Here is a 22,856-nt window from a genome sequence, read left to right as displayed (position 1 = left end):
CTGGGCTGTCCAGATCACAGCAGAGAGAGGAGATCGGCGCCATCTTTCTGGAGCCCACAGTATATCTGTGAGCTCCACTTGAGGGCCGCGCTGTTATGTCGTCTTCTATGCTGCCTGGTGCGCTGGTTGTATTCTCTAGAATCGCTAGAGGATGACGTGCTGTGATCTGATGTCTTTATCATGAGCTGCAGAGAGTTAACACAGAGACGGAAGGGGGGAGGCTCTCTGTGCTGCTCCGGCCCTGCCTCTCACTGCAGCTACTGATCAGGACATCAGACCTGCGTGATACTGTCTGCTGAGCCGTGTTCCTAATCCTATCCTGTGTGATACTGTGCTGAGCTGTGCATCTAATCCTATCCTGTGTGATACTAACTGCTGACCCGTGTATCTAATACTATTCTGTGATACTGACTGCTGAGCCGTGTATCTAATCCTATCCTGTGATACTGACTGCTGAGCCGTGTGTTTGGAGAGCCACATCAGGGCAGTGGGATACTCGGTGCCGACTCTGGTGTTCACAGGGGGATGTCATGGTGGCTGACCCGGTCCGTGGCCCTGGGACATCCATGAAAAAGGGGAAGGTCTTTAAAGGGATAAAGTTTATGTTTGTGACGCCACCTTTCGTATTCGGTCAAGGTGACCAACGGTGCTTTAAGAGGTCTGCTTGGGTAATTTTATGGCAGCTAGATGGTATACCTTCCCACAAGTGAAGCATGTCCCCAAGGCTCCCGGTGTATAGATGGTGAATGGTGAGTGGCGCAGAGAAGAACAAAGACACAGGGTTGCAGTCTCTTTACCTTTACTGAAGACTTCAGCATCCACAGTCCAGAGTACCAGATCACAGGGCAGGCAGAGTCCAGCCGGTTTGGAGGCAAATCCAGAGTCCCCTTGTCCAGGTGGAGAATAAAAGCCTTTCCTCCGCACACTGAACAGGGTGCCCCCCATACACCAGCACACTGCTCTCCTGAAATACTCTGTGCTGCTGTCATCCTGCTCCCTTAACCATATATCTGCCAGAATCTTTGCTGCCTGCCATCCTCTGTGACTACTTGTCAGTATAACTTTGCAATCACAAACAAAATGGCTTCTCACTGTGTTCCTGAATATCAACCTCACTTATCCCTTAGCAAACACCCAGAAGTGGAGGAGAGGAGTGACATCACACCCATGTCAGCAGATTCCACCCATAATTACTGCAGTGCAGTAATGTGAGCTAATTGTACACTAGGATTTTGTCAAATTTCAGTAGCTGCTCCCCCTAGTGTTTAAAATTGGAAATACAATACCTTTTCAAATTATTTTTCATATTTTATGTAAACATTAATTCTTTACATTTTTTTCCATTGCTGGAAAAAAATGTTTTTTTGATGGCACCTTCCCTTTCAATTCTTCATTTTCTTGGGGGAATAAATACTGCTTAAACATAAAATGGCCACAATCCTTGTATACCATTAGAAATGTGCCCTAGAAAGTAAGTGGGATGCTTGTGTGCTTATCAATATTACTGATATAATGATGTAGGGACAACGGCAGCACTCACCAGTCTTCACAAACAGGTACTTTATTAATACATATCTTCACGGCATGGGGGTGTGTATGATACAAAAAAGTGGCAGCCGAACGACGGCCGTTTCGCGCCCACCTGGCGCTTCAACGGGTTCCGTGCCGTGAAGATATGTATTAATAAAGTACCTGTTTGCGAAGACTGGTGAGTGCTGCCGTTGTCCCTACATCGTTATGTTGTGGATTTTCGCTTTTCTGGCTTAAGCACCCGAGGTCTGCCGGGTGGCTGAAGTTTGGGAGTCTGTTGTGTTTCGGGTCCGAGGAGCGGTGGTGCGGTCAGCTGTTTCTATTTATATTGTGTTATCTATATTACTACATGGAGTAATATAGGTAGCAGTGACTACTTACTGAGGTGCATTTTCTACCTGCCGCCATGTTTTAAACTTCATGAATAAAGGACCATTTTAAGAGACAGTGAGTGCGAGTTTTTCCTCTTTCACATTCCACAATATTTGTATTTTTTCATTGGCACCCGAGATCCCTGCTGCTTAGATGACTGTCCCAAGCTTTTCTATGATAAGTGTTGGTGTCAGTTTTTGTATCACAGAATAAGGCCGGCATCACACTCAGCGTATAAAAATACGGTCCGTAATTTACGGCCGTAATACGTAGAAAAGTCCCCAAAATAGTGGTCCGTATCTCCTCCGTAGGCAGGGTGTGTCAGCGTATTTTGCGCATGGCATCCTCCGTATGTAATCCGTATGGCATCCGTACTGCGAGATTTTCTCGCAGGCTTGCGAAACCGACATACGTATATACAAGGGATCCATGTGCTCAAAAAATAATGAAAACATATGTACTGTCTATATATATATATATATATATATATATATATATATATATGTTAGTGAGACACATACAGTGGGGCAAAAAAGTATTTAGTCAGTCGCAAAAGTGCAAGTTCCACCACTTAAAAAGATGAGAGGCGTCTGTAATTTACATCATAGGTAGACTTCAACTATGGGAGACAAACTGAGAAAAAAAAATCCAGAAAATCACATTGTCTGTTTTTTTAACATTTTATTTGCATATTATGGTGGAAAATAAGTATTTGGTCAGAAACAAAATTTCATCTCAATACTTTGTAATATATCCTTTGTTGGCAATGACAGAGGTCAAACGTTTTCTGTAAGTCTTCACAAGGTTGCCACACACTGTTGGTATGTTGGCCCATTCCTCCATGCAGATCTCCTCTATAGTAGTGATGTTTTTGGCTTTTCACTTGGCAACACGGACTTTCAACTCCCTCCAAAGATTTTCTATAGGGTTGAGATCTGGAGACTGGCTAGGCCACTCCAGGACCTTGAAATGCTTCTTACGAAGCCACTCCTTCGTTGCCCTGGCGGTGTGCTTTGGATCATTGTCATGTTGAAAGACCCAGCCACGTTTCATCTTCAATGCCCTTGCTGATGGAAGGAGGTTTGCACTCAAAATCTCACGATACATGGCCCCATTCATTCTTTCATGTACCCGGATCAGTCGTCCTGGCCCCTTTGCAGAGAAACAGCCCCAAAGCATGATGTTTCCACCACCATGCTTTACAGTAGGTATGGTGTTTGATGGATGCAACTCAGTATTCGTTTTCCTCCAAACACGACAAGTTGTGTTTCTACCAAACAGTTCCAGTTTGGTTTCATCAGACCATAGGACATTCTCCCAAAACTCCTCTGGATCATCCAAATGCTCACTAGCAAACTTCAGACGGGCCCGGACATGTACTGGCTTAAGCAGTGGGACACGTCTGGCACTGCAGGATCTGAGTCCATGGTGGCGTAGTGTGTTACTTATGGTAGGCCTTGTTACATTGGTCCCAGCTCTCTGCAGTTCATTCACTAGGTCCCCCCGCGTGGTTCTGGGATTTTTGCTCACCGTTCTTGTGATCATTCTGACCCCACGGGGTGGGATTTTGCGTGGAGCCCCAGATCGAGGGAGATTATCAGTGGTCTTGTATGTCTTCCATTTTCTAATTATTGCTCCCACTGTTGATTTCTTCACTCCAAGCTGGTTGGCTATTGCAGATTCAGTCTTCCCAGCCTGGTGCAGGGCTACAATTTTGTTTCTGGTGTCCTTTGACAGCTCTTTGGTCTTCACCATAGTGGAGTTTGGAGTCAGACTGTTTGAGGGTGTGCACAGGTGTCTTTTTATACTGATAACAAGTTTAAACAGGTGCCATTACTACAGGTAATGAGTGGAGGAAAGAGGAGACTCTTAAAGAAGAAGTTACAGGTCTGTGAGAGCCAGAAATCTTGATTGTTTGTTTCTGACCAAATACTTATTTTCCACCATAATATGCAAAAAAAATGATAAAAAAAACAGACAATGTGATTTTCTGGATTTTTTTTCCTCAGTTTGTCTCCCATAGTTGAGGTCTACCTATGATGTAAATTACAGACGCCTCTCATCTTTTTAAATGGTGGAACTTGCACTGTTGCTGACTGACTAAATACTTTTTTGCCCCACTGTATATATATATATATTAATATTTCATCCAGCGCGATATAGCAGAAAGCCGGTAATTCAATTGCCGACTTTTGCTATCGCCTTCCAAAACCCAACATGATATGAGACATGGTTTACATACAGTAAACCATGCCATATTCCCATTTTTTTTGCATATTCCAATCCACACTACTAATGTTAGTAGTGTGTATGTGCAAAATTTGGGTGCTCTAGCTATTAAATTTAAGGGTTAAATGGCGGAAAAAATTGGCGTGGGCTCCCGCACAATTTTTTCCGCCAGAGTAGTAAAGCCAGTGACTGAGGGCAGATATTAATAGACTATTGGATTAATAATGGATAGGTGTCATAATTGACGCCTCTCCATTATTAATCTGGCTTAATGTCACCTTACAATAGCAAGGTGACATTAACCCTTCATTACTCCATATCCCACCGCTACACGGGAATGGGAAGAGAGTGGGCAAGTGCCAGAATAGGCGCATCTTCCAGATGTGCCTTTTCTGGGGTGGCTGGGGGCAGATGTTTTTAGCCAGGGGGGGGCCAATAACCGTGGACCCTCTCCAGGCTATTAATATCTTCCCTCAGTCACTGGCTTTACTACTCTGGCGGAGAAAATTGTGCGGGAGCCCACGCCAATTTTTTCCGCCATTTAACCCTTAAATTTAATAGCTAGAGCACCCAAATTTTGCACATACATACTACTAACATTAGTAGTGTGGAATATGCAAAAAAATGGGAATATGAGATGGTTTACTGTATGTAAACCATGTCTCATATCATGTCGGGTTTAGGAAGGAGATAGCAAAAGCCGGCAATTGAATTACCGGCTTTAAAGCTATCTAGTGCTGTATGAAATATTAATATATATACATACAGTGGGGCAAAAAAGTATTTAGTCAGTCAGCAACAGTGCAAGTTCCACCATTTAAAAAGATGAGAGGCGTCTGTAATTTACATCATAGGTAGACCTCAACTATGGGAGACAAACTGAGGAAAAAAAATCCAGAAAATCACATTGTCTGTTTTTTTTATCATTTTTTTTGCATATTATGGTGGAAAATAAGTATTTGGTCAGAAACAAACAATCAAGATTTCTGGCTCTCACAGACCTGTAACTTCTTCTTTAAGAGTCTCCTCTTTCCTCCACTCATTACCTGTAGTAATGGCACCTGTTTAAACTTGTTATAAGTATAAAAAGACACCTGTGCACACCCTCAAACAGTCTGACTCCAAACTCCACTATGGTGAAGACCAAAGAGCTGTCAAAGGACACCAGAAACAAAATTGTAGCCCTGCACCAGGCTGGGAAGACTGAATCTGCAATAGCCAACCAGCTTGGAGTGAAGAAATCAACAGTGGGAGCAATAATTAGAAAATGGAAGACATACAAGACCACTGATAATCTCCCTCGATCTGGGGCTCCACGCAAAATCCCACCCCGTGGGGTCAAAATGATCACAAGAACGGTGAGCAAAAATCCCAGAACCACGCGGGGGGACCTAGTGAATGAACTGCAGAGAGCTGGGACCAATGTAACAAGGCCTACCATAAGTAACACACTACGCCACCATGGACTCAGATCCTGCAGTGCCAGACGTGTCCCACTGCTTAAGCCAGTACATGTCCGGGCCCGTCTGAAGTTTGCTAGCGAGCATTTGGATGATCCAGAGGAGTTTTGGGAGAATGTCCTATGGTCTGATGAAACCAAACTGGAACTGTTTGGTAGAAACACAACTTGTCGTGTTTGGAGGAAAACGAATACTGAGTTGCATCCATCAAACACCATACCTACTGTAAAGCATGGTGGTGGAAACATCATGCTTTGGGGCTGTTTCTCTGCAAAGGGGCCAGGACGACTGATCCGGGTACATGAAAGAATGAATGGGGCCATGTATCGTGAGATTTTGAGTGCAAACCTCCTTCCATCAGCAAGGGCATTGAAGATGAAACGTGGCTGGGTCTTTCAACATGACAATGATCCAAAGCACACCGCCAGGGCAACGAAGGAGTGGCTTCGTAAGAAGCATTTCAAGGTCCTGGAGTGGCCTAGCCAGTCTCCAGATCTCAACCCTATAGAAAATCTTTGGAGGGAGTTGAAAGTCCGTGTTGCCAAGTGAAAAGCCAAAAACATCACTACTATAGAGGAGATCTGCATGGAGGAATGGGCCAACATACCAACAGTGTGTGGCAACCTTGTGAAGACTTACAGAAAACGTTTGACCTCTGTCATTGCCAACAAAGGATATATTACAAAGTATTGAGATGAAATTTTGTTTCTGACCAAATACTTATTTTCCACCATAATATGCAAATAAAATGTTAAAAAAACAGACAATGTGATTTTCTGGATTTTTTTTTCTCAGTTTGTCTCCCATAGTTGAAGTCTACCTATGATGTAAATTACAGACGCCTCTCATCTTTTTAAGTGGTGGAACTTGCACTTTTGCGACTGACTAAATACTTTTTTGCCCCACTGTATATGTGTCTCATTGACATATATATATATACCTATTCTATGTGTACACATTTATTTTACCTATTCTATTGTAAGCTGTCAGTGTGATTTTACTGTACACCGCACTGAATTGCCGGCTTTTCTCTCTAACACCGCTGTGTATTTCTCGCAAGTCACACTGCTGGTCCGTGTGTAATCCATATTTTTCTGGCTTCCATAGACTTTCATTGGCGATTTTTTTGCGCAATACGGTGACAAACTCTGCGATTTTCTACGGCCGTAGAACACCGTATAATACGGATCAGTAAAATACAGCAGATAGGAGCTGGGGCATAGAGAATAATTGGGCTGTGTGTAATGCGTGTTTTACGGACGTATTTTATGCGCTCTTACGTCCGTAAAACTCGCTAGTGTGACGCCGGCCTAATATAGGCAACAGTGACTGCTTACACACCTTGTATTTCTGGATACTTCAGTAAGATAAGCAATCCATATCGCAGGGTGGTGCTGACCGTCTCTATACCCGCCACAAATAAGTTATGAGTCGACCTTAGGAGATTTTTTAAATTAAACTCAGTGTTGGGATTATTCTTTTCCTGTAAAAAAAATCAGATTTCAGTCCCAAAGTTCAATAATGACTACCGGTATTTAGCTAAGGTTTATAGAATATTACATTGATGGCTCATCCATTTCTCACAACGGCAGTGGGCTTGTAATGGGGTATTCTAGCGTTTTCCTTGTAACAAACTCCAGGCCTTGCTAAGCGATAAGTTTCAGCCAATTGGTCTCCCACAGTATAGTCACAGGCACCAAGGCTAGTTTCACCCTATCTTGGGTACGCAGGCCATGCGGATGTTTGCGGATGCCTACGCATACGTCATTTTCACGCTGCGCCGACCCGCGCCGAATTTGTTGCGGTTGGAGCAGAGTAAATTCATAATATAAATAAAAAATAAATAGTAAACAATAAATACACAATATAAATGTGCTGTACATATATACATGAGCAAATATACAAACAAGCTTAGACCCTCCATGTTAAAAAACAACGATTCCCTCAAAGAAAACCTACACAAAGAAGAACTATACACAGCTTTATATACAATAACCCAACATCTTATAAAGAGGATACTGGATAGCATCTCTGGAGAGTCATGTCTTGTAAATATAGGAGAAGCAGGAAAACTATCAGAGTCGCCTTCAACGCATGAAGGATTAACATGTACATGTATACAGTATGTATATATTTTATCCTACTAGATGTAGGAGAAGCGGGAAAGATACCAAGGAGTCTCCTTTAGTGCATTAACATATACATTCACAGATATATATATATATATATATATATATATATATAATTACCCCCTTATACATATGGGAGAAGCAGGCAAAAAATGGCAAAGAATCACCTTAAGGCTAAGTGCACACGTTGCAGCATTGCCACGGAAAATTCCGCGGCAATTCTGCGCTTCTGCCGCGGGTATATCGCATGCAGAATTGGCATGCATATTCCCGCAGAAAACTAGCGTTTTACTAGCATAATTAGCTTGCAGAATGCTAGCGTTTTCCAAGCGATCTGTGGCATCGCTTCGAAAACTGATTGACAGGTCGATCACACTTGTCAAACAGTGTTTGACAAGTGTGACCAACTTTTTACTATTGATGCAGCCTATGCCACATCAATAGTAAAAGATAGAATGTTAAAAATAATAATAATTAAAAAAAAATGGTTATACTCACCTACCGCAAACAGTCGATCTCCTCAGCGGCTTCCGTTCCTATAGATGGTGTGTGTGCAGGACCTTCAATGACGTCGCGGTCACGTGACCGCGACGTCATCGCAGGTCCTTCACACACCATCTACAGGAACGGAAGCGGCCACGTGCAGCGCTGAGGGGCAGGAAGTCTCCAGGGGCCATCGGAGGTGAGTATATCACGATTTTTTTTATTTTAATTCTTTTTTTTAACAATTATATGGTGCCCAGTCCGTGGAGGAAAGTCTGCTCTCCTCCACCCTGGGTACCAACCGCACACGATCTGCTTACTTCCCACATGGTGGGCATAGCCACATGCGGAAAGTAAGCAGATCAATGCATTCCTAGGTGTGCGGAATCCACTCGATTCCGCAAATTTAATGAAGATGCTGCGTTTTTTTCTGGAATGTGAATCCGCTCAGGAAAAAATTGCAGCATGTGCACAAAAAATGCGGATTGCATTCTATTAAATAGGATGCTTAATGTGAGCATTTTTTTCACTGCTTTATAGCGTTTTTATAGCCAAAAAAACGCGAAAAAAACGCGAAAAATCCCCGCTCTTGGCTCCGCCTCCAGCGTCCCCGCTCTTGGCTCCGCCTCCAGCGTCCCTGCTCTTGGCTCCGCCTCCAGCATCTCTGCTCTTGGCTCCGCCTCCCGCGTCTCCGCTCTTGGCTCTGCCTCCAGCGTCTCTGCTCTTGGCTCCGCATCCTGCAGCTCCGTCCTTGGCTCTGCCTTCCCCTCCTCTACTCTCTGCTCTGCCTTCTCATTCTCTGCTCATAGCTCCACCTTCAACTCGTACTCCGCCTCTTGCAATTCAGCTTTTCTTCCACTCTTGCTCTATCTTAATTCTGCAACTTTCCCTACATGTCTCTACCTGTTCCTTTATATTCTCCAGTCTGAACAGGTTCTTACCTGTTTCCACACATCCATCTGAATACCAGTTCCTACCAGAGTATCAGTCCTGTCTGCCAGTGCCAGCCGTGCCCGCCTGTCTGCCTGAATGCCAGCCACGCCCGTCTGCCTGCCTGTATCTCCGTCAAGCCAGTCCGCCCGTCAGGGCCTCTGCCATACCCGTCTGTCAGCCAGTGTCACAGCCGTGCCTGCCTGCCCGTGTCTTGTCCCCGGTGGGATCAGCATCCACAGTCCGACTCCACCCTGGAGTGGTACCTGGTAGCTTCCTATTGCACAAGTCTGACCTCACCATCAGAGGCTCCAGCGAACACCTAGGAAGCTACTTAGTTACGCCCCTTCCAGGGAAGTTCGGTCTGTGGTCCAGTGGGGCCACACCCCCAGGTGCCCGCGCCAACCAGTCTCGGCGCGAGCGTTACAGTAGTTGGGCTCAGCAGCAGAAGTTTCAGAAGGAGCAGCTGCAGCAGCAGACTAACAATCAGATTCTACAACAGATTGTTGCCATGCCAAAGATGCCCCCACCTCAGATGTGTCCATCTTGAGGCTCAGGACTGAGTCAGGTCAGCATTGAGGAAGATGAGTCCAGAGGACAATATGGAAGCTTTCCTCACTGTGTTTGAACATAAAGTGGAGCAAAAGAGCTTGTTGATTTCCCAGTGGGCTGAAATGGTGGAGCCATTCCTGATGGAAGAAGCCCAGAAGGCTTACTTTGACCTCAACTTTGAGGATATCCAGGACTATTGGAAACTCCAAGGTGAGGTCCTTGCCCAGCTAGGGGTTAATACATATATCACAGCAAGCGTACCAGTAATCCTTTGTTGAAGCCCGACGCGCTAGATCTCAGGCATATAATTTTTTTACTTCTAGTAAAAAATGGCTCCTGCCTAGGACTTTGAGCAGAGTCCAGATGGTGGAGAGAGTAGCAGTCAACCAGTTGGTGTGAACTCTGATGGTAGCCATACAGCACTCGGTGGGGCAAGAGGACACAGACAATTTAAATCCCGTGGTTAGCCTGATCAAGCGTTATGTGGACACCCAGGTCTTTGTATGGTACTGTGCCCCATGGCAGGAATCACGCCAGCCGATGCAAACCCAGGAGCCTGGAAAAGGGACTTGACCCTCTGCTTGGGTCAGTCAGAACTGAGCCCATAGTGAGTGGGTACCCCAGAGTGAGGGTGGCAGGAGACAACTTATCCCTAAACCGTAGACAAACAGTGCTGCCACTATCAAGTACTGGAAGTGACATGGGCCTTGACATTTGGCTGCCAATTGCTCCCTGACTGCTGAACCCATGATCTGCAGGTTTACTCGCTGGGTATCAATGTATGCCCACCATCCACACCGTGGGGAACCAGGTGTATGTCAAAATACACCGGGTGGAGGCTCTCTTGGATTCCGGGAGCATAGTCACAATTGTCCATGGGTCATTGATCTCTGTGTTAGAATCCACTGAGGGGAAAGTTGGGGTCATTTGTATACACAGACAGCCCTCTCTGAGAGTATCCAACGGAAGAAGTTACCTTTTCCTCATCAATGTGGGAGAAAACACATATGATGGGTGTAGTATAAATCCTTTCTATAATAAGAAGAGACTTGCCCCTGTTCTGGTCCCTGTGGAAGAGTCAAAATAACGCTACCATGGTAAAGGTCTGTCGGGGGATGAAACCTGAAAATACCGATTCGGGAATACCTGTTGTGGGGGCCACCCTCAAAGGGAGAGAGTGTAAACCTGATAGGTTTCCCCAAGAGGTCTTGGCAGTAGAGATCAAGGATAACACATCATCCCAGAGCTGGAAGTATCCCAGGTGACTTTTGGGACAGCTCAGCTACAGGATCCCTCACTGGCCCAGACATGGAAAAGGGTGATAGAGATAAATAGGGTAGCTAAGCAACTGGGGGCAAAGGCATTTTTTACGCCCTTGGAGATCAACCAGGAGTTGCTATGTCGGGTCCACAAAATCTGGGAAGAAGCAGTTGAACAGCTGGTAGTGCCCCAATTGTACCACAGGGTGGTGCTCAAGATTGTTCATGAACACATGCCGGTGATCATTGAGGTGTAAAAAAGACGCAAGACCTTATTCTTCAAAGGTTCTTCTTTGCCCGGGTTTTTCCTCAAGGTTCAGGTTTTAGGAGTCATGCCCAGAGTGTCAGCTGACCACAACTACTGAAATTTTCCATAGTCCATTAGTTCCTCTGTCTAATATAGAGGTACCTTTTGAGCAGATTGCTATGGATCTTGTATGGCTCAGAGTAAAGTCAGCCCATGGCCACCAATACATGTTAGTGGTAGTAGACTATGCTACTTATTAACTGGAGGAAATTCCGATTTATCACACCTTGGCTAAACTTATTGTTTGGGAGCTGTTTTCCATGTTCTGTCACCTTGGGCGCTACGTAAGGAGATCCTAACTGATCACGGAACTGCTTTTATGTCCAAGATTACAAAGGAATTGTGTGAACTGCTCGAAACAAAACAATTGTGCACATCGAAGTACCGCGCACAGACAGATGGTCTATTGAAAGATTTAACAAAACACTTAAACCTATGTTAAAGAATGTGGACTTCAAAGATGGGAATGATTGGTATATGTTACTGCCCTATTTAATATTTGCCATCCAGGAGGTACCGCAGTGCTCAACGGGGTTCTCTCCATTCAAACTATTATATGGTAGACATCGCAGGAGCTTGCAGGACACAGTCAAAGAGATGTGGGAACAGGAGCCCACTCCTCATAAAAGGGAAATGAAGCAAGTTTTGAGTATAGCGACTGTGATACCTATTGTAAAGGAACATCTAGTGGAATCCCAGGCACCACAGAGCCAAGTGTACAATAGAAAGGCCACAGTCAGGCCATTTAAAAAATGGATAGGGTATTAGTTTTGGTGCCCACCACAGAAAGTAAGCTCACGGCAATGTGGCAAGGGCCATATGAAGTCTTGGGGAGGTGAATTACAGGGTATATCAGTCTGGGAAGAGGAAACCTGAGCAACTATATCATGTTAATCTGTCAAATGTGTGGAAAGCACGGGAATGTATGAATACTGATGCGAATCGACTATGAACCCTCCAACACTGGCCCGGGAGTAGGCTGGAAATAAGGTTAATATAAGCAATGCTCTCTGAAAACTGCAGCAGAATACGGACATATTCACAGAACTGCTCGGTTGTACATGTGTGATCCACTATGATATTGTCACCGAGCCTCAGGTAAAGGTTTGAATGAAACCATACCATACAGGGGGTCAGGAGACAAGTCATTGTGGCTGAGGTGAAACAAATGCAAGGAGTTATTAAGGAATTCAGGAGTGAGTTGGCTAGTCCTATTGTACTGATTCCAAAGCTAAATTGATGGGTACTAGGGATTAGCAAACATCTTCGGTGATACTCGGATATCACTCGAGTATCTCGGTGCTTGGATATGCTATTTACTTGACGAGCAGTGGCTGGTGCTTGGATTTGAAGCTCGAATCACCACCTGGCATGTTTTACGCATGTTACAAAGCCAATAAGCATGCAAGGATTTCCTGCCTGTCAGTGTAATACCATAGCCATCTTGGTAATGGCATCATTGTGATTAGCTGCTTGCATTGCCTCACAGATTATAAAATGACAGGCTTGCCACTCTCGGCTCACTGACACCATTGCACAACTCAGAGATAGTTCTGATTGGAGAGAAAGAGCAGTTATCCAGGCCTGAATGTGCAAAGTTGAACTAATCAGAGTCCGATAGTTTTGATATTGGTGCTGATGCTGAACTACACTCCCTGACAGAAGTTATGTTGATTATCCATTTATGTAAATAAAAGTTTATAACCTGACGTTAAATTCATCCATTGGTTGTATAAATTATTCTTTTGAAAGCTGAAACCCTCCGAAATGTGGTTTAGGTTAAGAAAACTTGGGGAATAGTGATCACAAAATAATAAGTTTTCATGTATTCTTTAATAAGATGTGTAGTAGAGGGGTTACAAGGACACTAAACTTCAGGAGGGCAAATTTCCAACGGATGAGAGATGATCTTGGTGCAATTAACTGGGACAATATCCTGAGACATAAAAATACACAAAGAAAACGGGAGACATTTATTAGCATCCTGGATAGGACCTGTGCACAGTATATACCGTATGGGAATAAACATACTAGAAATAGGAGGAAACCAATATGGTTAAATAGAGCTGTAGGGGGCGCAATAAGTGACAAAAAGAAAGCATTTAGAAAATTAAAGGAAGTAGGTAGTGTTGAGGCATTAAATAAATACAGAAAATTGAATAAATTCTGTAAAAATCAAATCAAGGCAGCAAAGATTGAGACAGAGAGACTCATTGCCAGAGAGAGTAAAAATAATCCCAAAATATTCTTTAACTACGTAAATAGTAAGAAACGAAAAAATGATAGTGTTGGCCCCCTTAAAAATAGTCTGGGTGAAATGGTGGATGAGGATGAGGAAAAAGCCAATATGCTAAATGACTTTTTTTTCATCAGTATTTACACAACAAAATCCCATGGCAGACAAAATGACTAGTGACAAAAATTCCCCATTAAATGTCATCTGCTTAACCCAGCAGGAAGTATGGCGGCATCTAAAAATCACCAAAATTGACAAATTTCCGGGCCCAGATGGGATACACCCCCGAGTACTGCAGGAACTAAGTACAGTCATTGATAGACCATTATTTTTAATCTTTAAAAAGTCCATAATAACAGGGTCTGTACCACAGGACTGGCGTATAGCAAATGTGGTGCCAATATTCAAAACGGGGACAAAAACTGAACTCGGAAATTATCGGCCAGTAAGCTTAACCTCTACTGTGGGTAAAATCCTGGAGGGCATTCTAAGGGATGCTATACTGGAGTATCTGAAGAGGAATAACCTCATGACCCAGTATCAGCACGGGTTTACTAGGGACCGTTCATGTCAGACTAATCTGATCAGCTTCTATGAAGATGTAAGTTCCGGACTGGACAAAGGGAACCCAGTGGACGTAGTGTATATGGACTTTTCAAAAGCTTTTGATACGGTGCCACACAAAAGGTTGATACATAAAATGAGAATAATTTGGGATAGGGGAAAATATGTGTAAGTGGGTTGAGAGCTGGCTCAGGGATAGGAAACAAAGGGTGGTTATTAATGGAGCACACTCGGACTTGGTCGCGGTTAGCAGTGGGGTACCATGGGGTCAGTATTGGGCCCTCTTCTTTTTAACATATTTATTAATGACCTTGTAAGGGGCATACAGAGCAGAATTTCAATATTTGCAGATGACACTAAACTCTGCAGGGTAATCAATATAGAGCAGGACAATTTTATATTATAGGATGATTTATGTAAACTAGAAGCTTGGGCTGATAAATGGCAAGTCAGCTTTAATGGAGATAAATGTAAGGCTAGGTTCACATTGCATTAGTGCAATCCATTTAGCGGATACGCTAATGGAATGCGCTAATGCAATGTCCAAAAAGGGATTGCATTTGGCAATCCCGCTAGCGCTGATGCCCAAGCTGCGCTAGTGAAGAACGGATCCTGAACACTGCAAGCAGCGTTCGAGGTCCGTCTGAAAATAACAGGACATCGTTGACGCATGCCAAAAAAGGCATACGTTAGCGATGCGTTAGCGATCCGTTAGCACATTGAAGTCAATGGGTGCGCTAACGGATCCATTACATAGCGTTAATTGCGACAATTGTGCAATGTAATGGATTCCGTTAGTGGACACCCACTAACGCAATGTGAACCTAGCGTAAGGTCATGCACTTGGGTAGAAGTAATAAGATGTATAATTATGTGCTTAATTCTAAAACTCTGGGCAAAACCGTCAATGAAAAAGACCTGGGTGTATGGGAGGATGACAAACTCATATTTAGTGGACAGTGTCAGGCAGCTGCTACAAAGGCAAATAAAATAATGGGATGCATTAAAAGAGGCATAGATGCTCATGAGGAGAACATAATTTTACCTCTATACAAGTCACTAGTTCGACCACACTTAGAATACTGTGCACAGTTCTGGTCTCCGGTGTATAAGAAAGACATAGCTGAACTGGAGCGGGTGCAGAGAAGAGCAACCAAGGTTATTAGAGGACTGGGGGGTCTGCAATACCAAGATAAGTTATTACACTTGGGGCTATTTAGTTTGGAAAAACGAAGACTAAGGGGTGATCTTATTTTAATGTATAAATATATGAGGGGACAGTACAAAGACCTTTCTGATGATCTTTTTAATCATAGACCTGAGACAGGGACAAGGGGGCATCCTGTGCATCTGGAGGAAAGATGGTTTAAGGATAATAACAGACGCAGATTCTTTACTGTAATAGCAGTGAGACTATGGAACTTTCTGCCATATGATGTTGTAATGAGTGATTCATTACTTAAATTTAAGAGGGGACTGGATACCTTTCTGGAAAAGTATAATGTTACAGGGTACTAGATTCCTTGATAGGTTGTTGATCCAGGGAACTAGTCTGATTGCCATATGTGGAGTCGGGAAGGATTTTTTTTTACCTTAATAACTATGTTACTATGTTACTAAAATAAATTGGCATCAATGCAGAAATATTAATCATTTAATGGACACAGAATGGTCAGATTTTGGCAAGACAAAAGTTTTGTTGCCTGGTCATACAATGCACCTAATCCTAGTTTACATCCTCACCTGTGCTTAGTAAATGATCGGTTAATTACTGTGTGTGCATAAAAAGAAACCTAGCACCTCAGACCTTCACTTGAACTGCATCTTGAGCTCTGACAACATGCCAAAAATCCACCCTGCGACCAAAGCCTGGATTATCAAGAGGCTGAATAACAGATACACTGCAGAGGTGGCTGGCACCTTTAATGTGTCTCATTGTCAAGTACAAAGAATTACAAAAATATTTGAAGAGACTGAGGATGTGTTTGACAAGCCCAGGTCTGGCAGATCCCACAAGACAACTGCTCAGGAGGAACGCTTGTTGGTTAGAAAATCCAAAGCAAGCCCCTCTTCAACTGCAGCAGAGCTCCAACAGGCCTGGTCACCTCAAATCCCTGTGTCAACTAGAACAGTTTGTATTATTCTGTCTTGAAATGGCCTCCATGGTCGAATCAGTGCCCAGAAGCCAGCACTAAACAAAAGGCAAATAAAAAACCGTGTGGACTCTGGAAAAGTGGCAAAGGTGGATTTCTCTGATGAATCTTCAATAGAATTACTCCACAGTGACAGCAAACACTGCAGAAGACCTACTGGAGCCCGTATTGATCCAAAATACACCCACAAAACAGTTAAATTTGGTGGTGGAAAGATCATGGTCTGATTTTCACATGACTTGTTACTATGGAGATAAAAGGTCCTGCAGCTTGACTAAGAATAGTACTCCCCCTTGAGGAAGCAAAGTCAATGTACAGCGAAACGCGCATCGGGGTTTGGGTGCTGGCGTTTCAATATGGGGTAAGATGATTTTATGACTGTGTATTATACAAATGAACTTGGGGAACCTTTGATGACTGTAATGGCAGATTGCTTTTGGACCCTTAGCTCTTGACCACAAACGATGCAACCCTGGGCATTGGTATAGACATAGAAATAGTATAATGACTGATGGTACTTTTTGCCTACAGCAAGGGACATTGTTATGTGACTCTCTGAGCTCAACCAGCAAGTCCTCATCTTACCATTACTAAGTTAGTTACTGTGAATTGAGCTATATTTTGTACTGAACACCACCACTTTTTGTGGTGTCCCTTATAGCACATGGTTTTATCTGTCTTTTTGTATGTTTATTATTGTGTCAATAAAGGCCTTTGTGCATTTTTTTTTAAACTCCATTTGTCCTTTTTGAGACATTCTGCATTTAGCCTAGGGACAGTTGCAGGAGCAGGGAGAGTGGCAGAATGTAGCCGCACAATTCAATTAATCCCCAAAACCCACAGTTTTAAGCATGCCCTAAAAAACATTTCTTAAGACTGACCTACTAACTCAACATATTTATCTAGCTATCTCTGTTTTGCCCATATAAAATTTAGTTCAAAATCAGGACCCTTGTATCATTTGTTCTCACATTCTTTATGTACAGTGGAGCAAAAAAGTATTTAGTCAGTCAGCAATAGTGCAAGTTCCACCACTTAAAAAGATGAGAGGCGTCTGTAATTTACATCATAGGTAGACCTCAACTATGGGAGACAAACTGAGAAAAAAAAATCCAGAAAATCACATTGTCTGTTTTTTTATCATTTTTTTTGCATATTATGGTGGAAAATAAGTATTTGGTCAGAAACAAACAATCAAGATTTCTGGCTCTCACAGACCTGTAACTTCTTCTTTAAGAGTCTCCTCTTTCCTCCACTCATTACCTGTAGTAATGGCACCTGTTTAAACTTGTTATCAGTATAAAAAGACACCTGTGCACACGCTCAAACAGTCTGACTCCAAACTCCACTATGGTGAAGACCAAAGAGCTGTCAAAGGACACCAGAAACAAAATTGTAGCCCTGCACCAGGCTGGGAAGACTGAATCTGCAATAGCCAACCAGCTTGTAGTGAAGAAATCAACAGTGGGAGCAATAATTAGAAAATGGAAGACATGCAAGACCACTGATAATCTCCCTCGATCTGGGGCTCCACGCAAAATCCCACCCCGTGGGGTCAGAATGATCACAAGAACGGTGAGCAAAAATCCCAGAACCACGCGGGGGGACCTAGTGAATGAACTGCAGAGAGCTGGGACCAATGTAACAAGGCCTACCATAAGTAACACACTACGCCACCATGGACTCAGATCCTGCAGTGCCAGACGTTTCCCACTGCTTAAGCCAGTACATGACCGGGCCCGTCTGAAGTTTGCTAGAGAGCATTTGGATGATCCAGAGGAGTTTTGGGAGAATGTCCTATGGTCTGATGAAACCAAACTTGAACTGTTTGGTAGAAACACAACTTGTCGTGTTTGGAGGAAAAAGAATACTGAGTTGCATCCATCAAACACCATACCTACCTTAAAGCATGGTGGTGGAAACATCATGCTTTGGGGCTGTTTCTCTGCAAAGGGGCCAGGACGACTGATCCGGGTACATGAAAGAATGAATGGGGCCATGTATCGTGAAATTTTGAGTGCAAACCTCCTTCCATCAGCAAGGGCATTGAAGATGAAACGTGGCTGGGTCTTTCAACATGACAATGATCCAAAGCACACCGCCAGGGCAACGAAGGAGTGGCTTCGTAAGAAGCATTTCAAGGTCCTGGAGTGGCCTAGCCAGTCTCCAGATCTCAACCCTATAGAAAACCTTTGGAGGGAGTTGAAAGTCAGTATTGCCAAGCGAAAAGCCAAAAACATCACTGCTCTAGAGGAGATCTGCATGGAGGAATGGGCCAACATACCAACAACAGTGTGTGGCAACCTTGTGAAGACTTACAGAAAACGTTTGACCTCTGTCATTGCCAACAAAGGATATATTACAAAGTATTGAGATGAAATTTTGTTTCTGACCAAATACTTATTTTCCACCATAATATGCAAATAAAATGTTAAAAAAACAGACAATGTGATTTTCTGGATTTTTTTTTCTCAGTTTGTCTCCCATAGTTGAGGTCTACCTATGATGTAAATTACAGACGCCTCTCATCTTTTTAAGTGGTGGAACTTGCACTATTGCTGACTGACTAAATACTTTTTTGCCCCACTGTATGTAATAGCTATGTGTCTGCACTTTCACATGGTTAACGGGTCATTCAGCGTTACGTGAACTCCCTATTTGTTACATTGATGGCTGGACCATACAATGCAAGCAATTATTACATCCACCTTTCATGTCTCCCCTATTTCCTAATAGATTGTAAGTTTGTAAGCAGGGTCCTTACTCCTCTTAGTATCTGTTGATTTCTGTGATTACTGTTATTCTGTAATGTCATTTAATGCCTGTACAAGTCCCTTCTAAAATATAGAGTGCTGTGGAATATTTTGGCACCATATGAATAAAATTATTATTATCCATAGACTTTAATGCACTGCTTAGTGTTATATTACGGTGGTATATAAAACTCCAAAGAAAAGGTAAAAAATGTTTCTGGATTAAATTAGTCATCCCTGCAGTTTAACCTGCCTTGTGTAAAATTACGGTGGTTTACATTTTTTAAAAACCACTTGTGCTGCTACAGTTGATCCAGTCTAACACACAAGGTCGCTCCCCCTGCAAATCTACCGGCACACTTTGGTTCTGCTTGATTTCAGCTGGCCAGCATATGACAGTCTCTCCTCATTAAAGGCACATCCTGCAAGAGTTCTCCAGAGATGTCATGGCTTCTTGCTACATTCCTCCCCCCTTTTTTGTTTTTCAGTCCTATGGTGAGAAGAATTCTTATAAGTTCGAAGTTTCTCTACAGGTAGACTCAGTTAAGCCAATAGGTGAGCACACTTCTTGATCTTCTCCTGTATCTGTAATCAGGCAAATTCATCCTGAGCATTCCGGTTGGGGGAATTCTGGCATTGGACCTCTCAGTCCCGTTGAGCACTTCCTGCAGAGGAGCGCCTGAGGTACTTGGAGACAGCCACTGGAGGTGGTAAGTTGACCCCAATTTCACTTTCTGTCCAATTCTAGAGTGGCAATGCTATATTCTGAGAACTCACCCACCCTGCCACCCATTCTTCCTCTTCTTCTAAGACTCCTCTTTGCTGGACCTAAGCCACATCTGTCAGGGGTCTGACCTTGGTACGGTCTTCTGCTTTGGAAGAGCAGGGTCATAGCATATTCCAGTGCAGCACCCGAGGTGCCACTACATCATCTCCCTTAGGTCTAATCTCGTAGACTGAGTTATTCAGGTGAATATTCCTCACCACTCGATAGGGTATCGCCTCCCATTGATGATCCAGCTTGTTCCCGGTTCTCTTGGCTCACACCAATACACATTCCCCTGGCTGAAGTTATCCCCCTGACATTGGGATAGATTTGAATGTTCCACTTCCCGAAACTTCTGTTCAACCAGATTCCTTACCATCTGAAGTCGATGTTCTCGGATCCAGGCACTTGGACTACTGCCTGGACAGTAGTCTTCCAAATTCAGTTCCAGTTCAGTGATCTCTCTGCCAACAGCAGCATGTGTACCCTGTAGTCGCATGGACTCAATTATTGTAAACCCGCACCAACTCAAACACGAATTCGGGCCCTTCATCTTCTTGTCCTTTTCAAGTATTTGCAACATTTGCAAGAGGGTCCAGTTAAAGCTCTCAAAGGCCCAGTTCCCTCGTGGATTTACTGATTCTATCGATACGATACAGTTCGTCCATCACTCGCCCCTGGAAGCAGAAACTTTGGTTGGCGTGAAATCGCTTTCGGCACCCATATATGCAGATGTACTACTGACAAATGGCTCTGATTGTAGCATTTGCTGTCTGATCCCAGGTGGGGGTCATCACTGCAAACTTGATGAAGTGATCAGTGACCATCATGCAATACCCGTAAATATTGTATCAAGTTACAATCATCAATCAATCATTAGACTTCCATAGGTGCAGAGGTTTGGATAGCCAGAATAGGAGGACAACATGTGAGTTAATTTTCGTAATTTGCCAAAATAAAGACATTTATGTTGAACTATCATGGGTCAGTGCCTCATTACCACACTGTCATGAATGCCGCTGCCTTACAAAATCTATTCATATCAATATTTAGACTTTAGGGTTTCCTATTTTTATTTTATGGATAAATACCTCTTCCATTTTGATGAGGAAGCTGTCAATGAAATGCCTGGGTGAGGATGGATCCAAGTTCTCCTTGCTGGCTTTGATTCTCTCATGAATAAAATCTTCCAGTTCTTTTGCGATGGTGATAATTCTATGATGAGGTCCAGGAACAAACTTCATAATTGTGGGAAGAATACTCTGTAGCTGTAATGCCAAGGAAAATATGAAAATAGTGATTAGTCAGAAAGGGAGCACATTAGCCGTCATTTTGTGAAAAGTTTGCAGACCATGTAAGTGCTATGGAGCCCTTGGGGAAGATGGGATCCACCTTATATGGTCCCAAAGGTTAAAACCTGTGCAGGACTCCCTTCCCCAGAGGATCGCATTATTTGGGTTACTACACTTTAAACATGATACCAACATGCTCCTCTACCTTGATTATCGGTCTAATCACCAGCAGATTATACTCATTCTTTACCTGTCCCCAGGTGGAGCTTGTCAGATAAAAAGTTTCTTCTATAATTTTGAGGAACTTAATAAACCTCTCATCCTTGTATTCAAAACGATCTCCAAATATGACAGAACAGAGAACATTAGAAAATGCAACCATGATATTCTTATTTGGATCCAAGAGTTGACCTGGAATTGAATTTTAATAATTATTTATCTATGTGTATAGCTATCTAGTACAAATATGGCAGTATTCATAAAAAAGTAACATGATTTATTCTCCGAAATCAAAAAATGCAACATTTCAGTTCCAGATAGAACCTTTTTCAAGCAGTGTTCTGGTGTGAAAAATTAAAGGAGCACTCCTCCCATCAAATTTTTCTTCTCTTAATACATTGCAATCATCATATTATTTACCACTGTGTACTTACAATTGCTCATTTTGCCTTTCTACCCAATTAGTTTTTCTCTTTTCCATTAGGTCTATGACATCTTGCGATTTAAAACAGACTAGCTGAATCCTTCCAAGTTCTATGTAGAAATAGGAAGTCTCTTTTCCTTGCAGGAGTCATTGAGCAGTGCCTGGCAGAGAAGCTGGATCAGGAGTTAAAAAAGAAAATGATAAATGCAGTGACAAGAGACATCCTATTTTCACCTATAGCAGAGAAAAAGAGAAGAATTATCTGGGTAGAAAGGCAAAATGATCAATTGTAAGTATGCAGTGTTTTATAATATGATGAATGTTTTGATGGGAGGAGTGCTTCTTTAAGTAAGTGCAGCAGTTACATACGTTAACTATATAATTGACAATTAATAAACGCAGTTGATTAGATACAGTGATTTAGTTTCATTCATACGGGATGATACATCTTTCAAGTGTGATATGCAACAGTGACAGGATTGTACATTATTTTACATTAATTTCATTCATATAGAAAACCTGAAATTGTGATTGAACATATAACAAATTGGCCAGTTTATGTGTGCATACCAATCAAAACAACGATTATCTTTTATTGATGAGAATCTAGTGTATCAGGCTCACCTTTTCTGGGCCAAGGCCAGAAAATTTAAAGGGCAGGTAGGATCCAGCTCTACTTGAAAACAACCTTAGACTGATGGGAGGGTGAGTGTTAAACATGGAGGCAATCACTATCTCCAAAACCACCTCCTCACAAAATAATTCAATGTAAAAAGGGGAAATTGCAGTGACTGAAATACATACAGCAGCACACTGCAGCTGCCAAGATATACAGTATAGTGCAGTGCAAATGGTTTAGGCAGGTATGGGAAAAATTCTGCAATGTAAAAATGCTGCAAAAAATAGAAGTGTTAAATGAGTTTCCACTTTCAAGGAAGTGGACGCCAATCAAACCACTGTAAAATACCTAAAGTGACAAGCAATGCATGTACTTACCTTCCCCGGGCCTTGGCTTCCCACTGTTGCTTTGGTTTCAAAATTCCAGTTGCACTAGTTATGTCACGTTGACTGCATACATCACTGCTGTAGTGAATCACTGAGATCAGAAGCTTTGCTGAGGTAGGCTGTTATGATCAGGTGACCTTGGAGCAGCATGAAAACTTTCACTGGAGTAGGTGGTAACTATACTGACCGCAAA

General features: G+C 42.9%; 1 protein-coding gene across 1 annotated transcript in view; it reads right to left on the bottom strand.

Annotated features, from left to right (window-relative positions):
• Positions 1-22,856, bottom strand: part of LOC138661784 (cytochrome P450 2A4-like) — a 111,102-nt gene that overhangs the window by 24,369 nt on the left and 63,877 nt on the right. Inside the window, exons 5-7 of the mRNA XM_069746701.1 lie at positions 21,266-21,426; positions 20,815-20,991; positions 6,933-7,074 (exon numbers count right to left, since the gene is read on the bottom strand). Of these exons, the coding sequence (XP_069602802.1) occupies positions 6,933-7,074; positions 20,815-20,991; positions 21,266-21,426 (480 nt within the window). The remainder of the gene's footprint in view (positions 1-6,932; positions 7,075-20,814; positions 20,992-21,265; positions 21,427-22,856) is intronic.

This window comes from Ranitomeya imitator, chromosome 2 (genome assembly GCF_032444005.1).
Source record: "Ranitomeya imitator isolate aRanImi1 chromosome 2, aRanImi1.pri, whole genome shotgun sequence".
NCBI classification, from domain to species: Eukaryota; Metazoa; Chordata; class Amphibia; order Anura; family Dendrobatidae; genus Ranitomeya; species Ranitomeya imitator.
The sequence above is the reverse complement of the archived record's forward strand: the minus strand, read 5'-3'. Positions and strand labels throughout refer to the sequence as shown.